At 39.7% G+C, this 10,999-nt stretch overlaps 1 protein-coding gene across 1 annotated transcript; it reads left to right on the plus strand.

The window, feature by feature from the left end:
- Window positions 1-7,302: 7,302 nt before the first annotated feature.
- LOC132624186 (uncharacterized mitochondrial protein AtMg00860-like) lies at window positions 7,303-7,689 on the plus strand. The gene has a single exon (XM_060339005.1). The coding sequence runs from the start codon at window positions 7,303-7,305 to the stop codon at window positions 7,687-7,689; it is 387 nt and encodes a 128-aa protein (XP_060194988.1).
- The last annotated feature ends 3,310 nt before the right edge of the window (window positions 7,690-10,999 follow it).

The raw sequence follows: 10,999 nt of genomic DNA on the forward strand, positions 1-10,999 counted from the left end.
TTTATATTGCTTTCACATGGGTTTCAGAAATGATTTCTCTAAGTATTATTATACTCTATTTTTGTATTACTTGTTGTCCTCGAGGCACTCACTGAGTACGAAGTACTCAGTCATACCATTGTTGTTTTTTATGGTATGTTAGGTAACAGAGAAGAGCAGGTTCTTGATACTTCAGGCGCTTAAGAAGGACTTGTTGTTGCTGCTGACTTGGTAAGCCCACATGTTAATTCGTGGGACACCCTCATTAGGGACACCCTCATTATATTTATTCATTATTTTAACATTTTAGCGGGTTGCGTCCCAATGTGTTAGACAATCATTCTTTATCTTAGAAGCTCCATAGTATACATTTTTGTGGGTAGTTATCAAGTTGTTTAACTCTTGGGCATGTGATACGTTCGATTAAGTTTTATAATATTAAAGTCTTCCGCTTACTTAATTAATATCTCACGACTCATTTGAATTTATTGTATAAATTGTTGGAGGCAATTATTGAACCTGGCGGGTTCAAGTGTTATTATTACATCTTTTAGGTTCTTCCGATGTTGTTCATAACATCGGATGCCGGTCACGTCTAGGATAGGTTTTGGGGCGTGACAGTATCAGAGATCCTTCTAGATTTCTGCCGATATATGATGTTTAGGTTACCGTGCAATTATCTTATGAAGAGGTCCCCATTGCTATCCTAGATAGGCAGGTTCGGAGATTGAGGACTAAAGATGTAGCTTCAGTGAAGGTCCTTTGGAGGAATAGGAATATCAAGGAGATTACTTGGAAAGCTGAATAATATATGAGTTCCAGGTATCCGCACTTATTTCCACTCCCATAAGAGATTCAGACAGGGACACCATTGTCTTCAGGTGCGTAATGCTTTCATTTTATGATTTCTTGGTCGTGTGGGGCCATTATTATTATTATTGTTTTTGCCCCGTGTGGCGTTCTGACGAATATATGAGTTCCAGGTATCCGCACTTATTTCCACACCCATAAGAGATTCAGACAGGGACACCATTGTCTTCAGGTGCGTAATGCTTTCATTTATGATTTCTTGGTCGTGTGGGGCCATTATTGTTATTATTGTTTTGTCCCTGTGTGGCGTTGTATATTTTGGGTTGTTGTGATAGGATGGTAGTGGTATAGTTACAAGAGAAACTCTGCCAAAACCTTTGTAAGACCCCTAAGAGTCTAACATTCGAGGACGAATGTTCCTGGTGGGGGGGAGAGGGGGGAGAATGTTACACCTTTGAAAGATTCGTGTTGTTTGCATTATAAGTAAACTAATGTAAGCCCAAAGTGGACATGAATACCTTACAAGGTTAAGGCTAGAATTGGTGTAATATTTTTGGAAGATTTTGCATTATTTATGCGATACATTGTTTAACATTATCTTGAGAGGGATATATAGGGCTCTTTAGATGGTTAATAAAGGCTTACATAAGTGTCAAGAAGGTATCATAAGGATTGGAGTAAAAACGAATTAAAAAGAGCGTGTTTTCGCAAAAATTAGAGTTTGTAGGCAGTTTGCGGCTGCATACTGAGTTTGTTGTGCAGCATATGGGCCGCAAACTCCCAATTTTGGGGGACCTTACTGCCCCTCACCTCCACATATTGTGGAGGGAGTATGCGGCCGCAAGTCCCCACTTGCTGGGCCGTATCACCCCGCAACACAGGGCAGTGGTGCTGTTTTAAGCCCTTTTTAAACTCCAAAAGATCCCATTTTTCATATCTACTTTCCACACTTCTCTCTCCATATTATTAGAGTGTTCTTGAAGGTTCTTCATCTTTCCAAAACCTCAAGCTGACTCATGGAAAAGGATTATTCTTGCCTCTACTCAATGTTGTGATGAATGTGGTCTTGGAAGGAGTTCAGTGTGCTGAATTTCTTCTATCATAAGCTATGTTATTTATCTTATTTCTTATGATTGAGTTGACTTAAAGGTTTAGCAAGACTTGATGAGGGAAGAAATCATAGTAGAGAGGTCACAAGGTATCAAGTTGAAGTGGATAACTATGGTTTGATTTTAAAGGGGGATTTTGAATTGACTTAAGTTTAATTTGAATGAAATCTATTGATTATGGTATTGTTATGTAACGACCCGTTTAGTCATTATAGTCTTTTCGGTATTTTAGCCCTTTCTCGACATTGATTAGCTCATTTTAAACCCGAGGGGAGTGTTGGCATGCTTCCCAAGGTGTCTAGACCGGATTCAGACAACTTTTGTGAAATATAGGCTTAAAGTGAAAAATGGTTGACCCAAAGTTGACTTTTGGGAAAACGGACCCTTTTCGGGATTCTATCAATTTCGAAAGGTCCGGATGATCGTTTAGAACTTGTGTGTGTATTTGGTTCGGCTTCCATGCACTCTGATGCATTTTGGGACTCGTGTTGGAAATTGAAATTAAGGCATCGGGGTTGACTCAGTCAAAAAGACCTCTGTTAGAATTTTCGAGCCCACGGGCGTGTTCGTAGTGTGTTTTTATATATGTCTATGTGTATGGTATATGAGTACATGGCCTCGAGAATTAGTCAAAAATCAGATTGAATTGTGATACTTGGTATAGTTTACTGGTGTCTGGGGCCCACTTTGGCAGCACCAGCACCGGGACAGCGGCACCACTGGAGCGGTAAATGGAATTTTGCCATTACCGCTGAAGCGGCTCTGCTGGGGCAGTCCCAGTGCCGCTAAAGCGGGTGACAGACAGTTTGTAAAATTAATGAAGTGCGAAAATCCCTTAGACCCTCATTATTTCCTATTTCGAAATTAGAGCTTTGGGGAATAATTCTTGGAGATATTTTGTAGATATCCTTGGAGGTAAATCTTGTTTGTTCCTTTACTCTTCCTTTAATCATAATCATCTTAGATTCCCCCTTCCCTTTAATGATCCCTTATTGATGGAAGTTGAAAGAGGGTTTTAACGAACTTTTCCTTAGGCTCATTAATGAGGAAATTGATGATATTTATGTTAGATTTTGATGAATCTAAGCTTATTAATCATATATCTTCCATTTCTAGTGCTGAATTTCGAAATCAAAGAGTTAGGGTTTATACCCAAATTGGGGGTTTTGCTTGAAATCAGAAATTAGGCTAATCCTTGAGTTAAATCAACAATTAGTGGTTGAGTTATTATCACCTAGTGCTTAATTTGATATTTTTCTTCCGAATTTCTCATTTTTCCCTTGTGGACCCGTTTCCTCAATTTCTAGGGTTAGATTTGACCTAATTTGAATAGTAACAATATTAGTATCATTCTTCATGATTTCTAATCTAGAATTTGATTATACTTAGACTACTTTGTTTCTAAGGTTCATCGGAAAGGCAAGGCAAAGAAGTGAGTTATTGGTGTTGCGGTTCGGCCAACCAGGTAGGTTATAGCTTACCTTTGGTAAGACATCGTAAACCGAAGCACATATTTAGATTATATTGTTGGAGACAACATGTGAATCTTCGGGTATGAAGTTGGATGGATATTGCCTTAGGTTGGGCCCTGTTGTGTGTTGGGGCTAGCCACCCTGTTGTGTTGTGATTTGATTGTTCTGTTGTGCCAACTTGATGCCATGAGTTGTTGATAGATAGTGGATTTTGTTTTATCTTCTTGATTATGATATAGTTGGCATACCCACTGTTGGTATTTGTGATTCAGATATATTGTTGGCGTAATCACTCTTGGTACTTGTGATTCAGTTATATTATTGGCATACCCACTGTTGGTATTTGTGATTCGGATATATTATTGGCGTACCCATTATTGGTACTTGTGATATTGAGCATGATTATTTATGTTGATTCATGCATTGCACGGACTCTCATTGTCAAAAATACATTGTTGATATCCTGATTATAATGGATAAAACTCTTTTGCTTGAGTGACGTGAGATGGTCGATGATCGATGTTCATCCCTGAATCGTTGATTGAGTGAAGTTGATACTTGATAAAACTCTTTTGCTTGAGTTACATCAGATGGCCAATATGCGATGTTAGTTCTGGAATTGTTGATTGCATGGCTGATATCCGATGTTAGTTTTGGAATCGTTGATAATGCATGGACTCCACAGGTCCCCTAGGGTGGTGTAGGTGAGAACCCCCTGTGGGAAAAGATCTGAGGTCCCGTCTGTCTGTTGGGCAAAGATTCGGGACGGGCGACACTTAGACTTAGGGAGTCACACTGGGTTGTGCTACCGAGAAATCGATATTTCCTTCCGGAGTACATCTGTACATAGCATTTGCATGGCATTGCATTGCATTCATACACTACTGCATTGCATTACATTATGACTTGATTTTGAGATGTTTGGTGCTGTACTTGTCATGTTGGATTTGGATTGGATATATTCAGACTTGGCACATTTGGGATTAGATGCATTACATAGATGATGACGGATACTTGGATTTGATTATATTGACTTATACTTGGATTTGATTATATTGACTTATACTTTTTGGTTTATCTGCTTATCTACTTTATTATCTGAGTTGTGTTAGCTATGTTTAGTCGGCCGATGATGCCTACCACCACTGTTGTTTTGTATTGACCTGCACTTGCTGCATTCTTTTATGAATGTAGAGTACCAGGTTGGATCCATTTCTGTGACGCGGGGCTGATAGTCGCCTTGAAGAGCTCTCTATCTTTATGTCTTATTCTATTCCGAGACATAGACACTTATGTTTTAGTATTCTATACTTGTATTATTCCCCTATTTAGATGCTCTTCTATTATTCAAACTAGACCCTGGGGGTATTATTATCATTTCGCACTATATATATATATATATATATATATATATATCAATCTTGAAGACTTATTTATCTATTCTTTCTGTTGATTGGTTATGTATTTGGGACTTTATTTATTGTTAGTTGAGGGTTCGCTTACCGAGGTGGGAAGGTAAGTGCTCACAGGGCTTAAGCAAAATAGGTCATGACATGTTGATGTTGATATTATTGTTTGGGAATTGTTTTGAAATTTGGTGGAAGTAAATGAAATAGGGGAAGTGCTGCCAGATTTTCGTTAGCTCACAAATTACTCTAGTTTGACCTTATGAGAGTTTTCAAGGCTTAAATCTAGTATGAATTATCTTGAATGTAGATTTACAAGCTTGGGAGGATAATTGTTAAGTAGTTAAGGAGAAGATAAGGTATGTTAAAGCTGTCCTTTTCTTTCTTATGGCATGATCACATTGATACGAATGTACACATATGTCCTTTATGTTGACTTCATTCCACAAATGCTAGAAGCTTATGCTCTTGATTCTCTTACATATTATGATAGTAATGAGTTAGCCATGTGGCCCACTTACATATGATTATGAGATGTATGTTAGGAGGAGCTCGGTGAGTTAGCTCCAGGTGCCCGTCACGGCCCTTCGGTTGAGTCGTGACAAAGGTGATAGATCTCGAGCCAGTTGCGGAAGAACAAGAGGTGCTGAAGAGGTTCCCTCAAAAATTCCAATTGTGGAGGAAATTGCTGATATTCCAGAGGGTTTGAAGATGACCGACGACAACAGCAAGCAGATTGTAAAGGGGGCTCTCCGCCCTTTGACTCAGCTTTTCAAATCTAAACCTCCCTTTCCTCAAAGGTTGGTGAAGAAGACGGAAGATGCTAAGTTTTAAAATTTTATGATCAGCTGAAGGAGTTGTCATTGAACTTTCCATTTTTGGATGCTCTCAAGGAGATGCCTGGAGTTATGAAGTATTTGAAAGATCTACTTACGAAAAAGAGGTCAGTGCAGCATGAAACTGTGAGTTTGACTCACAATGTGAGTTCTACTATTTTGACAACAATAGTCCAGAAGAAGGGAGATCCTGGGGCATTCACCATTCTTTGTTCTATAGTGCATCATGATTTTCTCTTGCTCTGCGTGATAATAGGGCTAGTATAAATTTAATGCCATTTGCTATTTATAAGCAATCAAGATTGGGGATACCTAAGTCGACGACTATGCGATTACATATGGCTGACAAATCTATTAAGAGGCCAGTTAACGTGGTTGATGATGTTCTTGTGCGGGTTGGTGATTTTCTGTTTCCCGTGGATTTTGTGATTCTTGACTGTGCTATTGATCGTGATATTTCCATTATTCCGGGGAGACATTTCCTTGCTACGAGAAAGGCTCTTATGGATTCAAAAAAGAATGAAATAAAATTTTGAGTCAATGATGAAGAGGTAACTTCCCTGGCAAGTAAGGGGATGAAGTTACCAAGTGCTTACGAGAGCATTTCAGTGATTGATTAATTTGATATTGTTGATGAAGCTGTGGAATTCAAAATGGAAGAAGAATTTTTGGGAGAAGCTCTTGCTAATAAACTGGTAAATTTTGATGCTGATGACATGGAGGGCTATGTGGAGACTGTGAATTCACTTGTAGGGTTGGGTTCTTATTCTTACCAACCTAAGAAGATAGATCTTGATTTTGAAAATAGAAAGACTCCTGCAGCAAAACGATCTATTGTTGAGCCACCTAAGCTTGAGCTTAAGCAGCTGCCTGCACACCTGAAGTACGAGTTTTTTTGGCCCGAACAACACTTTGCCAGTTATTATGTCTGCATTGATGAATGAAGAGAAGACAAATAAATTGTTGGAGATATTGAGAGAGTACAGGCGAGCTATAGGCTAGACTATCATAGATATTCAGGGGATTCCCTCCGGCATATGTGAGCACCAAATTCATCTTGAGAAAGATAGTTCACCAAGTGTTGAGCACCAGCGGAGATAGGATCCACCTATGCAAGAGGTGGTGAAGAAGGAGATAACTAAATGGTTAGATGCTGGAGTTGTATATCCTATAGCAAACAACAAGTGGGTAAGCCCGGTACAATGCGTTCCAAAGAAGGGAGGTATCACAGTGGTGCCTAATGCAAAAAATGAGTTAATTCCGATGCGTACTGTTATTGGGTGGCACATTTGCATGGATTATAAGAAGCTGAATTCTGCCACTTCTATGGACCATTTCCCCATGCCTTTTATTGATCAGATGCTTGATCGGCTGGCTGGAAGGTCTTACTATTGTTTCCTAGAGGGGTATTTTGGCTACAATCAAATAAATATTGCTCTTGAAGACCAGGAGAAGACAGACGTTCGCTTTCAGCAGGATGCCTTTTGGTCTTTGCAATGGACCAATGACATTTCAGAGGTGCATGATGTCGATTTTCTCTTATATGGTTGAGGACTTCTTGGAGGTCTTCATAGATGATTTTTTCATGGTTGGTGATTCTTTTGATGATTGTCTTTACCATCTGGGTAGAGTTCTGAAAAGATGCAAGGAGACTAATCTTGTGATGAATTAGGAGAAGTGACATTTTATGATGAAGGAAGGGATTATTCTCGGTCACAAAATCTCTGAAAAGGGGATTGAGGCCGATCAGGCTAAACTTGATGTAATTGCAAAGCTTCCTCCACCCATCTCAGTTAAAGGTGTCCAGAGTTTCTTGGGAGATGCTTGGTTCTATAGGAACTTTATTAAAAATTTCTCCAAGATTGCGAATCCTATGTGCAAGCTTCTTGAAAAAAAGGCTAAGTTTGACTTTGATGAAAAGTGCAGAAAGGCGTTTGACGAATTGAAGGAGCGTCTTACTTTTTCTCCCATTATTATTGCACCAGATTGGTCGCTCCCTTTTAGGTTGATGTGTGACATAAGTGGTTTCACTATTGGGGTTGTGCTTGGTCAGAGGCATAACAAAATCATGCCCTAATCTACTATGCTAGTAAAACGTTAAATACAACACAGATGAACTACATAGTGACTGAGCAAGAGTTGCTTGCTATTGTCTGTGCTTTTGAGAAATTTCAGGCCCATCTGCTAGGGTCCAAAGTTGTGGTTTATACTGATCATGCTGCTTTGAGGTATCTGATGGAAAAGAAAGACGCGAAGCCATGGTTGATTCAATAGGTCCTGCTGTTGCAAGAGTTCGATTTTGAGGTAAAAGATTGAAAGGGGACTGAAAATGAGGTTGCTGACCATCTCTCATGGCTTGAAGAAGGTAGGAGACCTTCAGAGGAGTTAGATATTGATGATGCTTTCCCAGATGAGAGGGTTCTAGCGGTGTCTTCAGAGATAGCACCATGGTATGCAGACATCGCCAATTTTTTGGTGACGGGTGTTATTCCAGAGGATATCAAAGAATACCAAAAGAAGAAATTCTTGCGGGATTCTAGTGAGGATTATTGGGATGAGCCATATTTATTTCGAACATGTGCCGAAAACATCATTAGGTGGTGTGTCCCGGAATTTAAAGTGACAGACATTCTAAAGGCGTGCCATTACTCCCCAGTTGGGGCTTACCATAGTGGAAACCGGACTGCAGTAAAAGTGCTTGAATGTGGGTACTACTAGCCCATTCTGTATCACGATGCGAACTTGATGGTTAAGTCCTGTGATAAGTGCCAACGCCAAGGTGCTATTTCTAAGAGGCATGAGATGCCTATGAACTATGTGATGGAAGTTGAATCCTTCGATGTGTGGGGAATTGACTTCATCGGGCCCTTTGTGAGCTCTGGGGGCATGAAATATATTCTGGTGGTTGTTGATTATGTCTCGAAGTGGGTAGAAGTAGTGGCTTTGCCTAATAATGAAGGGAAGAGTGTCGTTGACTTTCTTAAGAAGAATATATTCACCTGATTTTGCACACCACACGCGATTATTAGTAATGGTGGTTCACACTTCTGCAACAAGGCATTTGCAACACTTATTGAGAAGTATAGTGTTCATCATCGGGTGGCCACTCCTTATCATCCGCAAACGAGTGGTCAGGTAGCAGTCTCCAATTGGGAGATAAATGTATTTTGACCAAGACGGTCAATGTCAACAGAATCGACTAGGCTAGAAAACTTGATAATTCTCTTTGCGCGTATAGAACTGCATTTAAAATGCCTATTGGCATGGCGTGCTATCTGCCAGTTGAACTCGAACATAAAGACTTATGGGCTCTGAAGAAGCTGAACATGCACTGGAAAGAAGCAACTAAGTTGAGGTCGTTTCGGATTAATGAAGTGAACGAATTCTAATTCCATGCCTATGAAAGTGCCCATTTGTACAAGAAGAAGATGAATAACTATCATGATGTCAAGATTGTTAAACGGGACTTTCAAAAGGGTGATTCTATTCTGTTGTATAATTCCTGGCTGAAGTTGTTTCTGAGCAAGCTGAAATCTAGGTGGTCCGGACCTTTTGAACTGGTGAGTGTTTCACCCAATGGCTTGATGGAACTGAAAACCATGGATGGAACTCGAACATTTCGGGTTAATGACCAGAGAGTAAAGCACTACCATTGGTGCATTAATAGAGATAGGATCGTAGATAGGCACAGGCTGAAGCATGGATACACTCCTGACCCGGCGTAAAACGGTACCACCATCGTGCCACAACGTTAAATCAAGCGCTGTTTGGGAGGCAACCCAAGTTTATTGCATTTTGTTGTTTAAATTTTGTATTTTCTTTATTTTTCTTGTGTTTCTTAATGTGTGTAGGATAGAGAGGAAAAGTCGTTGCAGAGAACAAAAATAAAGGAGTCAATTCCACGGTCCGTCAAATAAACCGTCAAAAATTCACGGACCGTGGAAAAGAGCATGAAAAGAATGCCTCAACATTGCTCTCTGTAACTGATTCACGAGAGTATTTATGGACCGTGGAAAATGGTCGTGGAAATAGTTGTCACGGTGATTATCGCATGGTCCATAGAACATTTCACAGATTGTGAAATTGACCATCCAGGCATTACAGGAAGGGTTTCACGACATAATTGACAGGTCGTGAAATATTTCGCGGTCCGTGGATTGGGACTGGGAAATGTCAAGTGGCCACATCATCAAGGGCCAGGTAAGTACCGTGAAAAATTTCACGGACTTCAAGGTCCATGAAATTTTTCATGGAGTGAATAAATTAAAAGCCCTAACCGACCCGACCCGCCCCCTATCACTCCCTCATCTTCTTTATTATCCACACACACGTTAAACCCTCCACCTTCAACCTGCAGTTACTAACCCACGACCCCTTCACCATAACGCCCACGTTCCACCATCACACCCCATCTTCCACCACAACCCATCTCCTATATAACCACCTCAACTCCTCCACAACATCCACAAACCTTCAAACGTTTCAATAGCACAAGTTTTTTGTTTGTTTTGTTTTAGTAGTCCATACTTGCTACGTTGTGGTACAATCCAAATACAGAAACCTTGCTCTCAGGTATGTTCATGTTTTTCTCTTTAGGAATTATCAACTGACTATTACTGTTAAAGAATGGGGAAGTCTGATGTACCCCTAAAAAAAACCCAAATTGGTAAATCGCCTATGCGCACAAGGTGTTTGATGTTTTGCCTGAACAAAAACACCTTATGAAAACTGTTGCATTTTGAAAAAAAGTGGGTGATTGAAAGTTAGTTTACTGTAACTTTACGACTGACTCATAGAACGAGCGTTATATGAAACTTCATTGAGTCGGATGGCATTGTGATCAAAGAATTCATTCTCTAATCATGATGCCCTCCAACTAGAGGTATTGAGGAAATAGGTGAAATTTGAGTAACCTATCATTTGTAAATTGAATCATGTGTTAAATTCTATTTGTCATTTGTTGAGTCAGAGGGCATTGTAATCACATGATTTGTTCTTGCATTATGATGCCTGCCAACTGTAAAAAAAAATTATAATAATTAAAAAAAAGAATAAACAATGAGACGTGCATCATAGGTGAAGTCTGAGTAGCCTTGATGATGTATTGACGTGAATCATGTGTTAAGTGGAACCCAAGCATAATACAGGTCTGCTGATACAAGTGACAAGTTGATCAAGTTTCATGGGCCGTGGAATTTTCCACGGACCGTTAAAAACAACGCGAAAAGAAAACACAAATAGTTGTCAACTCACTGTTTCACTTTCACAGTCCGTGAAAATAACCATCAAATTGATTTAATACAGATGGGTTTACTGTTTCACTTTCACGATCAAATTCGCGGACCGTAGCCAATTTCACGATCTGTGAATATTGTACCATTGTACAT

This window comes from Lycium barbarum, chromosome 12 (genome assembly GCF_019175385.1).
Source record: "Lycium barbarum isolate Lr01 chromosome 12, ASM1917538v2, whole genome shotgun sequence".
NCBI classification, from domain to species: domain Eukaryota; kingdom Viridiplantae; phylum Streptophyta; class Magnoliopsida; order Solanales; family Solanaceae; genus Lycium; species Lycium barbarum.

Excerpts from the sequence above, each read along its gene's own strand:
- LOC132624186 (XM_060339005.1), top strand. The coding sequence starts at position 7,303 with ATGAAGGAAGGGATTATTCTCGGTCACAAAATCTCTGAAAAGGGGATT.